Source organism: Orbicella faveolata, unplaced genomic scaffold, assembly GCF_042242905.1.
Source record: "Orbicella faveolata isolate gen_17 unplaced genomic scaffold, um_ofav_v1 contig_24, whole genome shotgun sequence".
NCBI classification, from domain to species: domain Eukaryota; kingdom Metazoa; phylum Cnidaria; class Anthozoa; order Scleractinia; family Merulinidae; genus Orbicella; species Orbicella faveolata.
Genome location: NW_028301552.1, coordinates 14,062,161 through 14,080,624, shown reverse-complemented (window position 1 = coordinate 14,080,624; position 18,464 = coordinate 14,062,161). Strand labels below are relative to the sequence as shown.

The 18,464-nt window shown below is 38.3% G+C and overlaps 1 protein-coding gene across 1 annotated transcript; it reads left to right on the top strand.

The window, feature by feature from the left end:
- Nucleotides 1–1,344: 1,344 nt before the first annotated feature.
- On the top strand, nucleotides 1,345–13,665 carry LOC149110498 (uncharacterized). Its single transcript, XM_089292295.1, has 6 exons — nucleotides 1,345–1,394; nucleotides 2,503–2,574; nucleotides 8,014–8,204; nucleotides 9,736–9,861; nucleotides 10,477–12,027; nucleotides 13,030–13,665. Exons 1-6 carry the CDS (start codon nucleotides 1,345–1,347, stop codon nucleotides 13,461–13,463), a joined length of 2,424 nt encoding a protein of 807 aa, XP_089148421.1. The 3' UTR covers nucleotides 13,464–13,665.
- Nucleotides 13,666–18,464: the final 4,799 nt, after the last annotated feature.

The following is an 18,464-nucleotide window of genomic DNA, read 5'->3' as shown; positions in this document are numbered from 1 at the left end:
ACGGAGACGGTTCGGGATTAAAAATTTTCGAGATCCATGCTAATCTAAGAGACTTAATTGAAGTCTCTAGATCAGTGAGATTTAACCCACCATAGTCAGAACAATTAATTGTAGCTCTTCTGGTTATTTTATCAGGCCCTTTCCACAAGAATCTATATATTATCGTTTGAATCAGTGATATAAATTCCGAGGGAGGTGAGAGGATAGAAAATATATATACCAATTAAGGGAGAAGAAGGCTTTTAATGATTGATACTTTACCAAATAAAGAGAGACCTCTTCAGCTCCAATGATGTATTTGTTTTTTAATTTCGGTAATCTTGTCGTAAAAATTTTTCTGAAAAGATACTTCTTTGTTATAACTATAGTGTACCCCAAGAGCTTTTACGCTTTTGCACCATTTTAAAGATAAGGGTCTCTCGGGGCTGTCATGACACGAACCAATCCACTTTGCCTCTGTGTTAATATAATTAACCTTTAAACCTGATAGTTTTCCAAAACAATCAAGTAATTTAAAGAGATTTTGTGCGGATGTTAAATCGGATAAAAAGGCAATGAGGTCTTCTGCATATTGGACAAGTCTCCATTCCTGTGTTTTGGAAGTTGACCGCTACCCAGGTACTGGTTTTTAATTGGATCCAGGCTCAAGCCAGGTTAACTTATTTTAATCAGGAGAGGAGCTAAGCTTTTAAGCTTCGCTAAATATTTTTTAGTATGATTTCTCGATTCCGTTAAAGTGCATTCTCGTCCCCAGAGGCCGCGCTCCTTTTGTTCAGCACCAAGAATCGCGATCTCCGGGCTGGTCCAGCACCGGAAGTGTCGCGATTCACGGACTTCCCGTCAAATCTGACAAAGCTGATTGGCTGAATACGAAACGAATCCTTTGCGCACGATGAGAAAATCGGGTCCGGCCAGAGGTCGCGATTGTTGGTGCTTACCAAGAGAGGCGCGGCCTTTGGGGACGAGAATGGATAAAGTGATAGTTCATTCGACCATCGGCCTTATGAACTAGCATCCCATAGAAATCCCTAGCTCAAAACAAAATTGTTAAATAAAAACGCAAGTAGCAGTTTCTAATTATATATCCTTTTTTTTTATTTTCACTAATAAAATAAGTTTCAGTGCTTACAATTTGCACTTGTTACAGAAAAAGGAAAACGATTAAAGCAAATAAATTTACAATAGAGCTTCTAAACATCTTAATTGATCACTTCCCCAATGGGGCTTTTCAGGGCCAAAAGAAACAAACCGTTAAAAATAATGTAAATGAACATATCATGGTTAAAAACCCAACTGGCAGGAATCAGATCAGTTGGCTATTTACAAGGGTACCGAGGAGCTGAAATGGACACCAACCTGTATTCAGAGCGGGACTTGAGAACCCGTGGTGAAGGGTAAGATAACGTAAAATAACAGTGTTATTTTACGATCAGCTGGTTAAATACAAGTAGAGGACTTACTCAACTCGTATAAGTCGTGCTTGTCGTGCAGCTAGTGAAACTACATCCATTATTGACACAATTGAGGCGTTATGAATATGAAAGGGGCCTTCAGAAAGAAAGGAAGCCCGCGAACACAGGGTGCTATATCTAAACAGACACTTTTAAACAATGTGTACAGCGGAGCAAACAAACCAACGAAAGCAAATAATGTTATTGTTAAAGAGAAGTGTCCATGGCTTTTGATTTTATGTTTATTTTTAATAGCGCATTTTCTCTAACAGAATGTTTTCTATTTAATTTGCTTCTAATAAAAAGCGCTTGAAATTTCTACAAAACAAGAACTGTCGAATTACATGTCACAGCTCATTCCATACAAGACTAATAATTATTTCTAGCGGAGCCCCATACTCGTATAGGAAAGAAAAGGAAACCGGCATGAGTTGATTTTCTCACGGTTATCATGGCTAGCGGTATTGCTCGTGGGCGCGTACGCACGACGGCGACGGCGACGGCGACGACGACGACGACGGAGTCGCGCAACATGGCGACCATACTCCAAATAATAGGTTGACTGAGACATGTAGCCTTGGTTTACCGTGTACTTCTTTGATATTGGACTTCCATGTTATGATCAATTGACACCTGACAAATCAAGGTATCCGCTGACCAGTATCACGTGACTATATTGCGGGCTCAAGTTTACAGGTCACGTGTTTTTTTTGAAGTGGACCGCTGACAAGTGCTGGTTTTCGATTGGATCGCTGGCTCATATCAGGTTAACTTGTTGAAAACGCTAACCCTGGATTAACAGTTAACCGAATTATAACTTCTTCTTCTATACAAATGACAGTTTTTTGCTTCTTTGTTTTATGTATATGGTGATTATTAAAACTCAAAACAGAAGGCCAAACAATATACAGAAAACCCCACCGCAAAGTTACATGAAATCAAAATTCTACCTTTTCCTTGGTTAGCTTAATCGGGATCTGAACAACCCGGCCCAGGAGCTACGCTTTTAGGCTGGCTTAAATCTATGTATTATATTTTTCTTTACGTTCAGATGTCTCAATAACAACCTTGTGGAGAATATCCCATATCAAGCATTTTCAAGTCTGGTTTATCTTAAGATAATGTAAGTATTTACCTAAACATCGGTTATGCACGTAGAGTAAATACCCACACACACCCACACATACCCACACACACAGTTTTCTTTGGCTGCAGTGTAACTTATTATGTCTTAAGATATTCCTAGGTTTAAAATATTTCGAAAATAAACGCTCTCAAGACAGCATAATTTCTTTCGCCATTAGCAATAGAAGACAAGAGCAGGAAGTGTATACAATGAATCGCAATAAATAGGGACACACCTGCCGATCAGTTCTGTTAGACTGTGACCGAGGTAAAGTGGCTTGAAACTAGATATTTGGTATCACATTTGTGGAATCACTTTTCAGCTGAAGGTGATATGTAGCATGCTAGCACAATGTGAATCACCTTTGGGGAAAAAACGGCGCTATTGATAGTAGGTTGGTGTTGTATTCAGTATACAAGGCTGTCTCCCCGCCTCAAAATTTGTTTGTTGTGTTGAAACTATTTTCACTGTAAACGTTTTAACACAATGTGTTTAAAACTTTTCTGCAATTAAAAAACTCAGTCTTACTGTTGATGAGTGACATCGTTGATTAGGTAAAAAGTATTAGCTTCTTTGTAACATTTTCACTACTTCCTACTTTTATGTGCACCCTCCTAGTTGCTCATGCCGAGAAGTTTGTAAATCACAGCCAAGTTCTGGTCAAGAAATTTTCTTTATTGAATTATTTTTTTCTTTACTGTCGACCAACAACTGGAAAATAAACGTTTATTCGTGTTTACGAGATTATCCGGGTTTACTCTACAATTGAAAGAATTACATATAAATATGGCTACACCCTAGCTGGCTACTCCCTAACACCCTAATACCTTAGCTTGGCAATTCAAAATTGTTACCCATAAGTTACAAAATGGCCTGAAATTATACAAAACAATCTGAACTTTATACTTTCCATAAGTAGACACCCTGTATTGGTTGAAAATCTTTAGACAAGGTCCCAAGGGTGTCCACATATGGGGCTGTATACAGTCTCCCCGTGGGTGGCCGAGTGTTTTTGGAATGAACCTCTCTGCCTCACCATTCGCTAATGGGGGAAGGGGTGTAACTTTACGGCGCATTGTTAATGGGAATCTCTATTGGATTGCAAATTCACTGAGTTTCTAAGAGCTGAATGGTTGCCTGCTGCCGCTCTCTGTTTCTCTTTGTATTCCATCAAAGGAGAACATGTGTTTTGGTCCTTCTTTGTAGGTTTGAAAGCTGTTTGATGCTACAGGCGCTACTACGGGTTATGTGGTCCTCTTGTCGATCAGAACGAGGTTGTAGTGATCATTTGGGTATGGCCCACTATGGTCCACGGATACTGCATCCCACAGTCGACTTCGGATTTTTGTTACCATGATGGGCTCCTCTATATTCTCCTCTGTAGCTAGTTGTCACTCTTTATCTATTCATCTATTCCTCGATGGGATGGAAACCAGTATTTTTCTACCAATAACTGCCTCGTCCTGGTCATGGTCTTGCCTGAGTGTCCTGGGGCCCGTTTCTCGAAAGCCCCGGAAACTTTTCGGGCCCGTAAAGCCGTTTTTAGTTCATCTGTATCTAACAACGGAGAAGTTTATATGCCTGAAACTTCTTGTATGAAGAAGAATACGTGAGTAAAACAGCTCTGTTATCATAAGGTTCGGGATTTTGCTATTGTTTTCCGGGTGCGAAAACTTTTCGGGACTTTCGAGAAACATGGCCCAGGGCTGTGTTCTACCTTGACAAGTTTCCCCTGTGTATACGTTGGCTGCTGATAGTAGGATCAGCTGTTCTCTGGAGATTAATCCTTCAACCGCCGATAGCTCTTGTTATATATGGCCCGAGGATGGCTCTGTAGTCGAAGTACATCGAAAAAGCAAGGGAGATTTAATAAACCCAGATAACCTACACTTAATTATACAGAAAGCAAAGAGTAAAATAAGTATTTTAACTCAGTTCGATCTGGTGATGATTGATCTTCTGTTTTGATCTTTTTTATTTGCAGCTTGCTTTCAGATAACCCTATAAAAACAATCGAACCTGAGGCATTTAGAATTGGTGAGCGTAGCCTAACAATGTAAGTTATACCAAAAGATCTACTGATGAATATTTTCTGTTACCATGCATTTATCTAACAAATGTCACTGGCTAGACTGTTTTACAAAGTTTCGTATTTGTTTCAAAAATCAAAAAAAGTCTATAACATTAGAGAATGATTAAAAAAAGAAACAACTAGAAACATTTTATTATATGAAATTTCGTGGTCTACGGAGTGGTAGCAAATCGATTGAAACAATATCCCACATGGATGTGGAGATATCATTTTTATCCACACGTGTAATATCATTTTTGATGTCATTTTTGACCCTTTCGCTGTAATTAAACCCCGTTGGTGTATGATTGAAACATCTACGAATCTTCCTTTGAAGTCTTCGGCAATCTAAAAATTTCAGAAAATGTTCGGAAACATTCCTGTGGCCTTAGGACATCTTTTGGAGAATCTTAGGAAATCTTCGGAAAATCATCAAAAACGTTAGTGTGCTTATGTCTTGTGGAAATTTTGTGTAATACAAAGAAAATTGCATGGTCGCTTGGAAATACGAAATTTCTCTTCTCGTGTCGAAAAACATTTCACTCACTGTAATATCCTTTATGTTCACCATCCAAACTTTTAAATTTGATTTTTAAATTTGATTCTTAAATTTGCTTTTTAAATTTGATTTTTAAGTTGATTTTTAAATTTGATTTTTTAATTTGATTTTTAGATTTGATTTTTAGATTCGATTTTTGAATTTGATTTTTAGATTTGAAAAAGTTTATTAACAACCTTAAGGCTTGGTGTGGTAATTCTTTGGCAGCTACCATTGCATATTTTTATTAGTCCGTACAGTTGCATATTTTCTGTGAAGACAAATGCTTATTTGTAATTAGTAATGCAATGCTATTTTATTCGTATCAGTCCATTTTGTTTTAATTTCAATGCAATGCATGCTCTGGTCCTATCTCATTAAGCGAAAACATAGCCGTAAGATTCTTCATGTCTTTACCATGAAGTAGTGCTAACACCGCTACCCATTTCTCGTGGTTGTGGCGCGTGGTGTTAGCACAACCTGCAACTCAAATCTTATGCAGATTCTTGCTGAGGACGAAGCTGAAAGCATTGGCACTAGACTCCTTCGCTGGCATCCGAGTTCAAGATTTTCAACTGTGACGTATCCTATTTATATTTAGTTATTGTCAACAGAGCGGAACGTCTGTGTGGGAGAATCTTGACTGAACTCTTCAGCACAGACCTAATATTTTATAATATGTTTATACTATGTCCAAGCAAGAAAACTACAATTCTTTTAATTCTTTAAAAGTCACTTAATGTAGGCGGCTCGTGGTCGCCGCTATTTTGCTTGCAAAGTAGCATGGCAAATTAACTTAGTCAGAAGAAGGCCGAACTCATTGACAGGTATGTTTTCACTTTCTTTAGCTTTTTTTATTGACTAAAACAATTTCTTAGAGGCGTTATACGTTTAAGTCGATCTAATTCTTGTATTGAGTACTTTTTACTTCTGAACTTGCAAAAAGGTCTCAATTTCGTATTCGACGGGTGTTGCGATTGCCTAAGTTAAACTAACATTGACCAGAAATTGCTTGTTTAATTGACCTTTTTTCTCTTGGTCTTTTTGGGGCTTCCGTTCTATTTAGTAATTTTAGCCGAAACAAGCCAAATCATTTTTTTTTCTGCTTACAACTTTCTCTCGGTGAAAGTAAAAGGTAGAGAGATCCAGATGCCAGTCTATATGACAAAATCTAGACCGCGGTCAATATCGATCTTAGCCAATCATATTCTTGAATTTAGTAGTCCTTAGTCGTTGTGAGACAAGGTTATACCTATAAAAAGGTATTTTTAGTCTCATTCTCGTGACATTTTTAAATGCTTGATAAATCAAAAGGGTTGATAACATGTTGGGGGAGTAGTGACTGTCTTTTTTTGCGGCTGCTATTAGTGAGAATGCCCCCTAGATTCAAGGGTACAATAATTTAATATATGAACATGGATTTTCTTTTTAATTTTTTTTTTAATTTTTTTCGTGTCCCGTGTTTAAATTATAAATCCTGATTTCAATTCTGGATCTTGTCGTCACTGGGACAGCTAAAATTCAATGACTTCCATGTTTTTTGCTACATCCTTGTTGCAGGGTAATGCCGAGTAGAAGAGTACGAACACTGGAATATTACACTGCTGGCCAGAACTGCAAAATACATCTGTCAGTGGTCCTTACATATAGAACTGTCCTTTGCATGTGGCTTATGTGGATAAAACTGATTCTAGCGTAGAAGTATATTTAACTAGAAAACCTGTTTCTCACACGTGTTAATGGCTATGTCAAGATTCTTGTCATCCTCTCTTTCTGTTGAGGCGATTACATTCTAATCCTAATTTCCTCGACAACAATGTAGTTGCACTTAAAATTCGAGTAAAATTTCCTCAAAAAAAAAATAATAAATCGCATTTATTTTATTGCATCGTAATCCTCTCCCAGTTTTACGAGCGGGACGAGGAGTGCTTAATCCACACTGGGGATTTAAGATGCTAAGAACGTCTAAGTACACTAACTTTGCTTCGTTTTTCGCCAAACTTTTCTCGTACCCTTGAATTCCTGTCATAATCATTTCAGTCTAAAAATGTGACAAAATGTCAAATTATGACGTCATATTTGATGACTCCACGTACATATGGTCTATAAAGTTTATGATTTCATACCACGAAATGCATCATTCGAACGGGCATGACTAGTGGAGTAATGGACTGAGTACCGTTTCTCGATATGACAAATATATTTTTTTTATTTATAACAATTTAAAGATCAGTGTCCCACCGAACTATACTGTTTCTTCAAAATCAACCCTATTGCTTTATTTTCTCTAGTTTTATTGAAAAATGCTACAAATTTGGTAAAGTAAATAACTTAGTGTCCCTAATAATCGTATCGTTTTGGATTTTTTGTTTTCGCTTTTAAAACGATAATTTGATGTCTTGAATAATCGATTACGTAAATTTTTTGTGACGTTAAAAAATGTTTTTTCTTGCTTACAAAGGTGTGAATAGCGTTGATTAAGATTTTTTAAAGGTCAAATGAACCAAATTTATATTTCTTTTCTTCAGCCATTTTAAAGCGACGAAAAAGAAAACGTTTAAGAAGAAACTTGTGCGGAAATTTTTCTTCTTGAGCCGTGAAAAGGAGTAAAAAAGTTAAAAGTACGAAGACAGCCGACAGTAAATTTTGCTGCGAAGTAGAAACCTGCCTTGCACCTCTCCTGAAACGCCCCTGACAAATCAAAGTCGAAAATCGCAACGAATATCTCTTTCTTGCAATGTTTGACAACTATATTCAAGAAACATGCTCGACATTGTTTAAATTGCATTCTCCTAAATCAACTTATATTGTCAATTTCATCTCCTAGGTATCCTCTTAATTCACGCACAAGAGGCGTCAAAGCCTCTTCAATCCAAGAAGCAACTGCTCTGTTGCTTTCAGGGTTTAGGCAAGTCCCTGATGATGAGAGCAATAGCTACGTATTTTTACCTTGTCCTCTGGGGACCTTTCTGAAGCCTTCATCAACAGCAAACCAACCATGTATAAAATGCCTGCCAGGTATATCTTAGACACTTCATACAGTTAGTTTTCAAAATTTTCCTCTAACATAATAAAGCGAGTAAATCGCAACGAAGCAGCCTTTTTACCATGTTTTGTAGTTTTGTTACCGTGAAAGAATTTAAGAATACTTCTGGGCCAACAAACCACCTTTCATTTCCTTTACAGGTCTTTTGTGACGTTTTTATCATAACACTGAGAAGTAGTTAGCTACGAATTAACCCAATTCAGCCATAGGTAATGGGAATGGGATAGGGGGCTCCAAGTGCTCACACACTTCATTCAGCCTGTACCTGTAGTGGTCAAAGTTTGTAACTTTTCCTAAAAATTTTCAGGGCTCATTTTGGTGTATCGATTTAATTACGTGACTTAAAGTCTCTTTGGCAACAGTGTTTTTAAAGGGTTATTTTACCTATTTTATTTCACCTTAGGATCAGATTTTTGTCTTAGTTTGGATTTTATACTTTGTTTTTAAAATTCCTAATTCGTTATATTTCCTGTATCATTAATTTTCAATAAATATCTTTGGATTTATTCTTATTTTTGAACGACTTGCCCAACTTACCGCAACATACTAAGCTGAAGCTCGAGCATTTATGTTCGAAAAGTCAACAAACACTGATTAAGGGGTTATCATGAAATGCACTTAATGCAAACAACCGCACCCCTGATGCGGTCATGACCACACCGTAGGGGTACGCATGAGCACTGCACCCCTGATGGGGCTCGCGAGTAGGGTGGGAGGGTATTGAAAATTGATGCTGCTAAGCTAAGTACGAGCAATGATATGATACAAAGCTGGCGACCTCACGCAAACACGTGATCGGCCCCGGAAATGATTAACTACGTAATATAATGCTATTGGTTGAAATCAAATACTGTACATATACCTTCGTGACATTCAACATACAACAAAGACCAGCCTATACTAATACATTGACTTTATTTGTTTGCTGGATAAAACAAAACCGCAGCCGGGGTAGGGGGGCAAGAAACCACGGCACCCCTAATGCGGCTCGCCCAAATCGCCAGACAAGTAAAGTTAGAAGAAACCAAAACAGGGGATTCAGGAGTTTCTATGAGTATGAGGCTCCGTTTGGAGCTCCGCTAAAACCAATTGTTCGTGTCCTAGAAACCCCTTAATTGTGGAGCGGCCAAGACTCATTTCATTTGGAAAAATATGTAATGCGAAAAGCAAATAAGTACTAAATTTACAGTAAAAATATTATGAGTACAGATATAAAGAATTTGGATTTCATCATGTACCACACAGTCATTTTCGATTTAGCTCGGTCTTAGTGGACATTTGACATTCCCTAATTAATTGATACATAACGCTGCTAATACTGCTCCTAATGCGATTATTCTCTGGCAAAGGTCGTTATAATTACAGATTTGTATTTGTATCCCTACCTTCCTCATGGCGAATCTTTAAAATAAAAAATAAATAAATATATAAAATCAGATTACAAAAAACAGTATTCCATCAAATAAGTTTCCTTATCAATCTAACATCTTTTTCTCTCCCTAGGCGGATTTTACTCTGACACTCTCGGTTACATGGCCCATGACTGTAAGAAATGTCCAAATGGTTCTTATATCTCATATGACAAAGCTCCAGGAAAATCTGTCCTTGATTGTAAAGCTTGTCCCGAAGGTAAATAACCAACACGCTCAATTATTGTGCGCATGTCTGCTCAGCGCTATCAGGAAATTTGTCACCTGTTCCGATTGAATGATAGCTATGGGTGGATTTGTAGAAGTAGGAAGACTAGATTGGAGCTCCTTGAATCTTGAGAACTTGCCAACTGATTACTCTAAAGCTTGACATCACTCTCACTCCAAAGTGCTTCCGGCCAAACGAGTAACCCGCGATCGCAGACTGTTTTGTGCGTGTTGCATGACAACAGCGGAGGTTGGAGATTGTCCAGTACGATTGTAGTTAACCGTATTTTTGAAGTTTGGTATTTGTTGACAATGACTCAACTCTTAAATTGCGGCATTTCTGTAAGGACATGAAAGTTATTGTGACACATAACAGAACAGATGACGGCGAAAACGCTTGTGTCTACGCCCGGTGTCTACGTCCCTTGTTTTACCCCTACTATTCCGGGTCGATATTGAATGTTTAAATAATGATAAACAGTGCAAAAGAAAAAAAACCGGATTTAAATACGTTTTACTCTAATATTACTTAATTTCAGTTTGAAAACATTTTAAATGTTTCCACTGAGAAACCTTAACAAGACTTTTATTTTTTACCGGTCACTAGGAACAGAAACTGACTTTTTCGCTGGATACCGTGCTTGTCCATGCCTGGAAGGATTTTATCGAACCAATCTATTCGCCGAGTGTTACAAATGTGGGCAAGGTGGACTGTTATGTAAAGGAGAATATGCTTCTTTAAAACCTGGTTTCTGGTGGCAGTGGCGTAACGAGACATACAAACAACGTTACAGAGACTTTATTCAAAACCTTTTGGCATCTTCACCAGCGTTAGATAGATTCTCCATACAATATCCTTATCCGATTCCAACGCCTTATAAATGCCCGTTCGAAGAGTCATGCAAGGGCGGCTTAGATTCACCGTGTGAGAATGGGTACGATGGACCGATCTGCGGAGTTTGCAGTCCAGGATATTACAAACAGTTGCAAACATGCAAGCAATGTCCGTCAGGGCAGTGGACTGTGGGACAGTTGGTAATCATTGCAGCCATTTTATCGATAATTGTTGTTCTTCTTATCTGGAAGAGCAAAAGAAGAAAAGAAAAGGACCGACGACGCAATCTAATAGACGGTTTTTTCTCAAAACTTAAGATTGTAATCGGCTTTTATCAGGTTACCCATGGTTTACTGGAAGTATTCTCCTATATAAAATGGCCAGGCTCCATGGAAGTTATCTCCAAGTATTCTGGTATACTCCAGATGAATTTACTTCAAATTGCACCAATCCATTGCCTTTTCCCGGGATTACGCGTTGATGCCCTTGGAGACTTATGTCTGATTATGGCAATGAATATCATTGTCATTGGCGCTTTTGGCATCGTTTACTGCATCCGTAAGAGGATCATTTTAAAACGACAAGGCCTAGAGGACAAGGAAAAGTCAACTGAAATTTCACAGACGAAAGAAGTTTTGTACAGAAATTTGTTCTTTTTCCTATATGTAACTTATTTGAGCACGTGTTCCAAGACAGCCAGTGTCCTGCCGTTCGCTTGCCGGCAACTCTGCAAGGACGAAAATGAAGAGATCTGCGACGCGTATCTCAAAGTGGATTATAGCGTCAAGTGTCAAGGAGCAAAGTACAACCACTTACTTACCGTGGCATACATTTCTGCTGCATACATCTTTGCTCTTCCTACCGCCTCATTCATCGCCCTCTGGAGAAAACGCAGAATAATCCTAACCGCAACGGACAGTGATTCACGCGTTGGTACTGAAATGATCACAGGATTGCATTTTCTTTTTGAAAACTACCAAACTCGTTCATGGTATTGGGAACTAGTTGAAATGTCTCGTAAAGTAATCCTGACATCTGGTCTAATTCTCGTGGGACAAGAGAGCAGATCCTACATTGGCTTGGCATGGGTCGTCGCTGGAATGTATGGAATGCTTTTCTGCTGGGTCAAACCCATACAAGATGCGTTCGAAAACAGATTGATGTCGACCTCCCTTGCCGTTACTGTTGTCAACTTGGGTGTTGGAGCTGTAAGTCGAATTCCTGCCGAGAATATACCAGGCTCAATGGACCTACACACAGACGCAGCGGCGATGAAGATATTAATACTTGGAGCAAATTCTCTGGTGATTGGCCTACTCGTTGGTAAGATTGAACGTTAAGCAACACAAATTACCAGTAATCTGTATATGTTTCACACTTTAGTTCCATCAAGCTTTACGCTTTACAGGGAAATGATATTGTTTTTATCCCTTTTTTAAAGCCGTGCAGCTGTGGTTTTGAAAATGTCACATACATAGTAACATGTGTTAGTGAAAGCAATTTTATAAGTACACTTGTATGATTTCATTATTTGACTACAACTATAAAACTTTGACTATAACTATAAAACTGTATCTTCTGTATTCTATTACTGAGTTCTGAAGCGACAGGCGGCTTCAAACAATTAACAAAGATAGATTTAGTTCTCAACGATACTAACACGACCTCAGTTTATGCCATTTTTGAAATTGGCTTTAATGCCAATGAGCACTCATTTTCTTTAAAATACTCTGCAAAGATAAATTAATTTGGAATTTAATTTTTGCAGCGTATTCTTATATTATCACACTATGAACCCAGACACAACAGTGTCCAGGTAAAAGAAACCTGAGTCAACTTGCCCACCAGCAAGGCACTTACCTTATATTAACCAAGCCGGGTCTGTCAGGCTTTGTTGAGTTTGTCACTGGGCCATTTCCTTTTCTTCAGTGCCTGTTACTTGGCACTCAGTCCAATCTGCGCTTGAGTCGAGGCAACAATGACAATTAAGCGTCCATATAGCATGACTTAATTTCTTTGTTTTAGCTATTCCTGTTTTATTTTTTCCTGTTTCTGTTCCACAGTCAAGTCATTGTATTTCTTCGCTAGTTACTCAAATGTCATTTTCAGGAAGCTCGGAAATGACGTTGTACGACGTCTTTTTACCATGGCTAGGAAAATTCAGGCGGTGAAATTTCTGGTATCCGTATTGATTACCTTCCTTAAATTTAGATAGTACTACTATATTTTAAGGAGCATTTTGTTCTGATATGAGGGCAGCCAGGAAATACAATTTAAAAAACTTACTATCAATGTAGAAAATAGCTTTCGTCTTTTACCTTTCAGTTCAGTACTTGGTTCACTTGTATCAGTACTTCACTGAATGGAGAAAAAATCCACATTGGTCTTTCTCTTGCTGTTTAGCGTTGCTTCTCCCTCTCAATGACTTGCAAGGAGAAATTCGGGGCATGGTTGGTAAAAATGTCTTGAAAACCCAGCTACAAACAGGCACAGTGGATAAACCTTCCATTGCCTCTTCCGCGAAAGATAGCGGGGCTATGAGTATCACTCTGATACCTGGGGAAGGTAAACTCAGGGATCCAGATGAGAACACGATCGGGTTACAGGAAAGAGACTGGAAAGCAAAGGAAAGCGTCAAAGAAAAAATCCATCAAGAGACACAGACAGAGACATTTACGCTTCCAGTCGCTGCTTTCATGGAACGTGAATCAGTGGCAGGGTTTAATGAGAAGCCGTATGTATTGAAGAACACTCAGTGAGAAGAATCAGCACTACAGCTAAAACAACTGCGCAGGACCTGGCTCACTCGGTATTATCGATTACTCTTCTAGTCTAAGGGATTACTTGCACGCGATTTTATTAGATGCTCCGTGTCCACATTAGATCCTTTGTTAAACGACCCCACAAGCTTTGTAGCTTTGAAAACTACATATCGTTTTAAAATAAAGGTTGATTGATTAATTGATTGATTGATTGATTGATTATTCTGACAAGAAATAATCATACGAAAAATAATACGAAAACTTAAGCTACTTCAAGTACGTTGTCGAAGTGAAAATAATTTTGTAGGATAACGGGAGTTGAGAATAAAGTGCTCCAGAAAAAAATGCTCGCACAGCTCAAGACTACGAACTAACACTCAATGGCACAAAAAGGTCACAGTCCTTTGTGCGAAGAGGGGCATAATCCCCAACCCTCTCCGGGGTGGTAGTTCCCGCTAGAGAAGTGCTTATCCTATCCGAGTTAGGGAGCTGAAAGATAGGTCACAATCCTCTTCGGCCAGTGGGGATTACACTCCCCCAATCCTCCCCAAGGTGTCAAGATCCTAATGAAAGATTTCCTTATCCTAAAAGACTCAGCTAGTTGCTATGGTAAGAATGTTATAAAGCTGCACTGGGGCTCTGTACCCCTGAATAAAAGAAAAAAGTGAGTCTATGGGGGCAAAGGGTGACCTGTATGGGAGCAATTCATCCCGAGCCCGTGGTTTATTGAAATTCGATAAATCTGTGACTAACTTTGACAGAACAAGATTATATAGGCTTCTAACGTTACCAGTTATAATTAGAAAATGTACGTGACATAATTATATCGTTCAAGTGCACCTATTTTCCACACAGTTGACGACCCAATTACCTCTGAATGAGTAATAGTCAATCACCAGCTACACTACTTGGCGCATTTTTAAAGCTTGAGGACCGAGACCATTTGTCGAAGTGATCTCATCCACTCTAAGAAAAGCATAAAAGGCAAACAAGCGCATTGCTTGAAATTGACACATTTGATACTCTAAGCTTGAAAATCCGTTTGTAGGTGGAAAGGGAAGATGATTGCAGGCTGGATCTCGTAAGGGGTGGAGCAGCCCTGGCCCGCCATCTTATACTATAGTTAATGGCATCATCAAAAGTTCCATAGTGAGCCCTGGTATGCTCAGAATAAATACCAGCTTTAACCGAGGAGCCCCGCGGAAAGGACAAGTAATGTATCAAACGAAACTCACCAGGGGCCTTTTTAGTGACATTCGAAATGGACGCAGTGGAGGTAACTGAAATGGAACAGCTAGCTAACCTGTGGGCCTCAAACTCAACTATTTCAGGACGGTGCGAGGCAGAAATTAGTCTTGCAGATATCTCGGTTCGGCCTCATCCTGTAAATTTTCATATAGCTTCGAAATAGAGGAAAGATTATTAGTAGCGTTGGAAAACGTTAAGTCGATTCGATGAGCCACCTGCTTTGGAACGAAGCCATGTTCATTTATCGTGATCGTCATTGGAACAAACGCAGGGTCAAAGAGGCGAATAACATCAGATTTAACCCTAACAACATCAACAGAGATAATGGAATAAAAACTACAGAAGTATGGATGCCTACGATCAAGAAACAGAACAACAGGAGAGCCGTACGACAACGGAAAGAAAAGACGCGTTTTTAATTAATCGTTGTACACCATCGAATTTTCGAACTTACCTTAACAGCTGACAAATCAGAGAGCACAAACCTTGGTAGCAAGAATCGAAAATCGGTTCGGTTTCGGGAAAATGCATCTTCCTTGCAAATGGAGGTGGATGACTTCCACCTTTGGAACTCTTTCACCATGCAAGAATTTATTTGCCTTCAAAACCAGTATTAAGTCATCTATGAGCGGCCTCTGATAAGTAGTAAAAGTGACCCTTTTTGCAAAATGCAAGACCAGGTTTAAAAGCAAGGCGCTTTCCTCTTGCTACATTTCTTGCAAGCGAAGAACGTCGACAATGGTTCCGATGACTTTTCAGGTCGAAAATCAAGGTCTCTTCCCAAAGTAATGTTCATGCCTTCATTGTGAACACGGTAGATCCACATGTAGCTATTTCCACGCTTTTGATGAAGTGATTTGCATAAAGGACCAAATAAATCAAATTTATCAAATTTATTTTCTGCTTAGAAGCCATTCGAGTTCCAAGTTTAGTTGGCGCGAGGTGCGTTGCGTGGCGGTTTCCTTATTCTGCGATTAATTCTGCTAAATTCACAAGAGTTATTCGGGTCTGAGTTTTCGAGACACCTTAAGAGACCTTCGAATCTAGTCTTTAAAAAAAATGCTCCCTCACAGACTGATTATCCTTTAGCAGGTCTTAAACTCAGGATGTCTGCCTCTATCATCCTAGACTGCCGTGAGATCTTCTATTCGCTCTAAACTCCGCGAGGAAAAGAAGGCAAAAACTGAGCCAAAAAACACCAAGTATTCGAGCGGCGAACTACATAAAGCGTCCACTCACGACGCTCTTGAGGCGCGCGAATATCTATAGTGCTCACCCGCATAGGTTTTGCGAAAGAAAGACTCCTCGCAATTTACTTTCATGGCAACATCATGCTGCATGCCAATGAGCAAGTGTCCTGCCTGACATAAATACAACAAAAGGACACTTAGAATTTTATCGCAACCATTGCTCATAGTCAGCTAAGAAGATAAAGGAAACATAAAGGAAGCTAAAAATAACAATAATGACAATTAAGTATAACCACATATTTTTAAAATTCAACCTGCCCTTCGTGTTCCTTCTTCTTTTGAATAGTCTCACTGTAATGAAGATTCAGACAATATATTCAACACTTTCAAGAAACATTTCAAGTTTCCATGACACTGACACGTTTAGGAAACGGTTTGAATTTATTCATTATTTTTTTTTATTCTGAATCCTTAAAGGCTGCTTTTCAATAGCGCATAAGCCACAGGAACATAAGCAACATAGCCAGACACAGGGACACCGTTACTTAAGAGAGCATTTTGACAAATGAAAAGTTTTGATGAAAAGGCGAGCGAGAATATACTTAATTTACTTGAGCCAAATTCCAAGAAAATACATATTCAACCTTTACAGACAACATTCTTTATTTTATCGTATTGTTGTTAAAGGAATGCTGTCGTGACTCCTGAGTATTATTTCGAACAGTTAAAACGCAAAAGATATATCTAACGTCGATAAAAACTAAAAAATAATGGTCTTGCGTCTTGTTTATAGTTAAAAATTTCGATACGATTGCACGGAAGCTGTAGACGGGTTGTTAAAGGTTGTGATGTGAAATTGAACACGCGCAAAAGACTGTAGTGTGCAAGAGACTTAAGTCCCTTGACGCGTGTGATAGACTGTTTCAAAACTATCAACGGTTTTGGTATAAATCTACAAATCCATGGTTTACAAATCCATGTTTTATAAATCTAATCCACGTTTTACCAATTCAATCCATATTTTACAATATATATGCCCCGATATTTATGGAAGTATTCTTTCGATTGCTGGTTGATCTTATAAGATCTCAAATGAACTGATTATCATTCAAATTTCACAGAATGACATCTCACAGGATTTGTGCCAATCGGAAGGCTAGAAATAAACTTTAATAACTAAATTCTAATCAAAGAGCATGTGCGTGCATTTATTTTTGTTAATTTGGCTTTGTGGGCGCAAATGTCACCGCTGGAGAACCATGAAGGGCTCTGCTTTTGTAGACCCGGTATGCCCCAAATTTGATAAAACTGGCCGGTCAGAATTGAAAAATATGTTGCAACAAATTTAACAAATATGGCAAATTTTTATCCCCGAAATTAATTCAAATTTGACTTCAGATTTCACGAGATTTCGACTTGATAATGCCTTAGCTAAACATAGAAACGCCGTCGTTTTTAACGGAAATTTCTGAATATGTTGTTAAGAAATATTTTATTGCAGTTTTCCTTAGTTTAGAAATTCAAATCAAGCCAAAATATCGTGGCGGGAAACCATGGTGTGTAAATTAGCTTGTTCAGTTCGAATGAACCAACGTTTATCGAGCCGAAAAATCGAAGAGTGTAAAGTAACCTTAAGTAGAGATGGACTGAACAGTTGTGCCTTGGTGCAAGGAAATAAAATTTCCTCAAAATTTAACGTTTATCGTAAACACTGCTTGGTAAATGACAGTTGTAGCTTTGGTCAATTTCAATAATTTTTCTTCATATAACTTTCTGCCTAGGTTTATATTAGACCTGTGATAAAACAACCTAACGGAAGCCACTAGCTAGAACTGAGCAAAACATTATCCATTAATTCATAGGAGGCAGTGTTAACAATGGACATGAAGGGAAACATCCGGTCCAATAATTTCGAGAGTGTTTATATCAATAATTTCGAGATTGTTTATATCAATAATTTCGAGAGTGTTTGTACCAGTAATTTAGTGAGTGTTTATACTCACGTTCTCTCGTTGCAAATGATAGGCATAACAGACTTTTATGGAGAAATTCTGGTTGGTAGAAAGGAATAAATCAGTAGTCTACATCGATAATCATTTTCCACAGTTAAACCAACATCTGTTTGTCACATGATATTTTTAAAATTGATCATGTAAATAATTTTTCTCCATATAACTCTGTCTGTTTGCCAATTTCCATGTTTGTGTTAGCAGGTGACCCAAAAGAGAAAATTCCCAAGGGATAAACAATTAAAATGGCAAAGGGATTATATAACATAACTTCTGTTCTTGGCAGTTTTAGGTAGTTCCAACGATCTTTCATTTGTTCAAAATGTCACAAGAACTAAAATGGAAGCATCTATGGCGGTTTCTGTGATGGCAGGATTAAATTTTGGCGAGAAAAGGTCTTGGTGGTTGTTTGAGCAGTTGCACAGTTCCAATTGAGTTCAATTAAAAGTCAAAAATTATGTAAATGTTTGCGTTAAATTAAGCGTGAAATTGGAAGCAATCTTTACCTTATGGCAAGAAAATAGACAGTTTCATAAAAAGTCATTGGCTTG

Coding starts and splice junctions, on each gene's coding strand:
- LOC149110498 (XM_089292295.1), top strand. CDS start 1,345: ATGGACACCAACCTGTATTCAGAGCGGGACTTGAGAACCCGTGGTGAA. Junction 2,575..8,013: donor CTGGTTTATCTTAAGATAAT/GTAAGTATTTAC, acceptor TTCATCTCCTAG/GTATCCTCTTAATTCACGCA. Junction 12,028..13,029: donor GGTGATTGGCCTACTCGTTG/GTAAGATTGAAC, acceptor TTTACCTTTCAG/TTCAGTACTTGGTTCACTTG.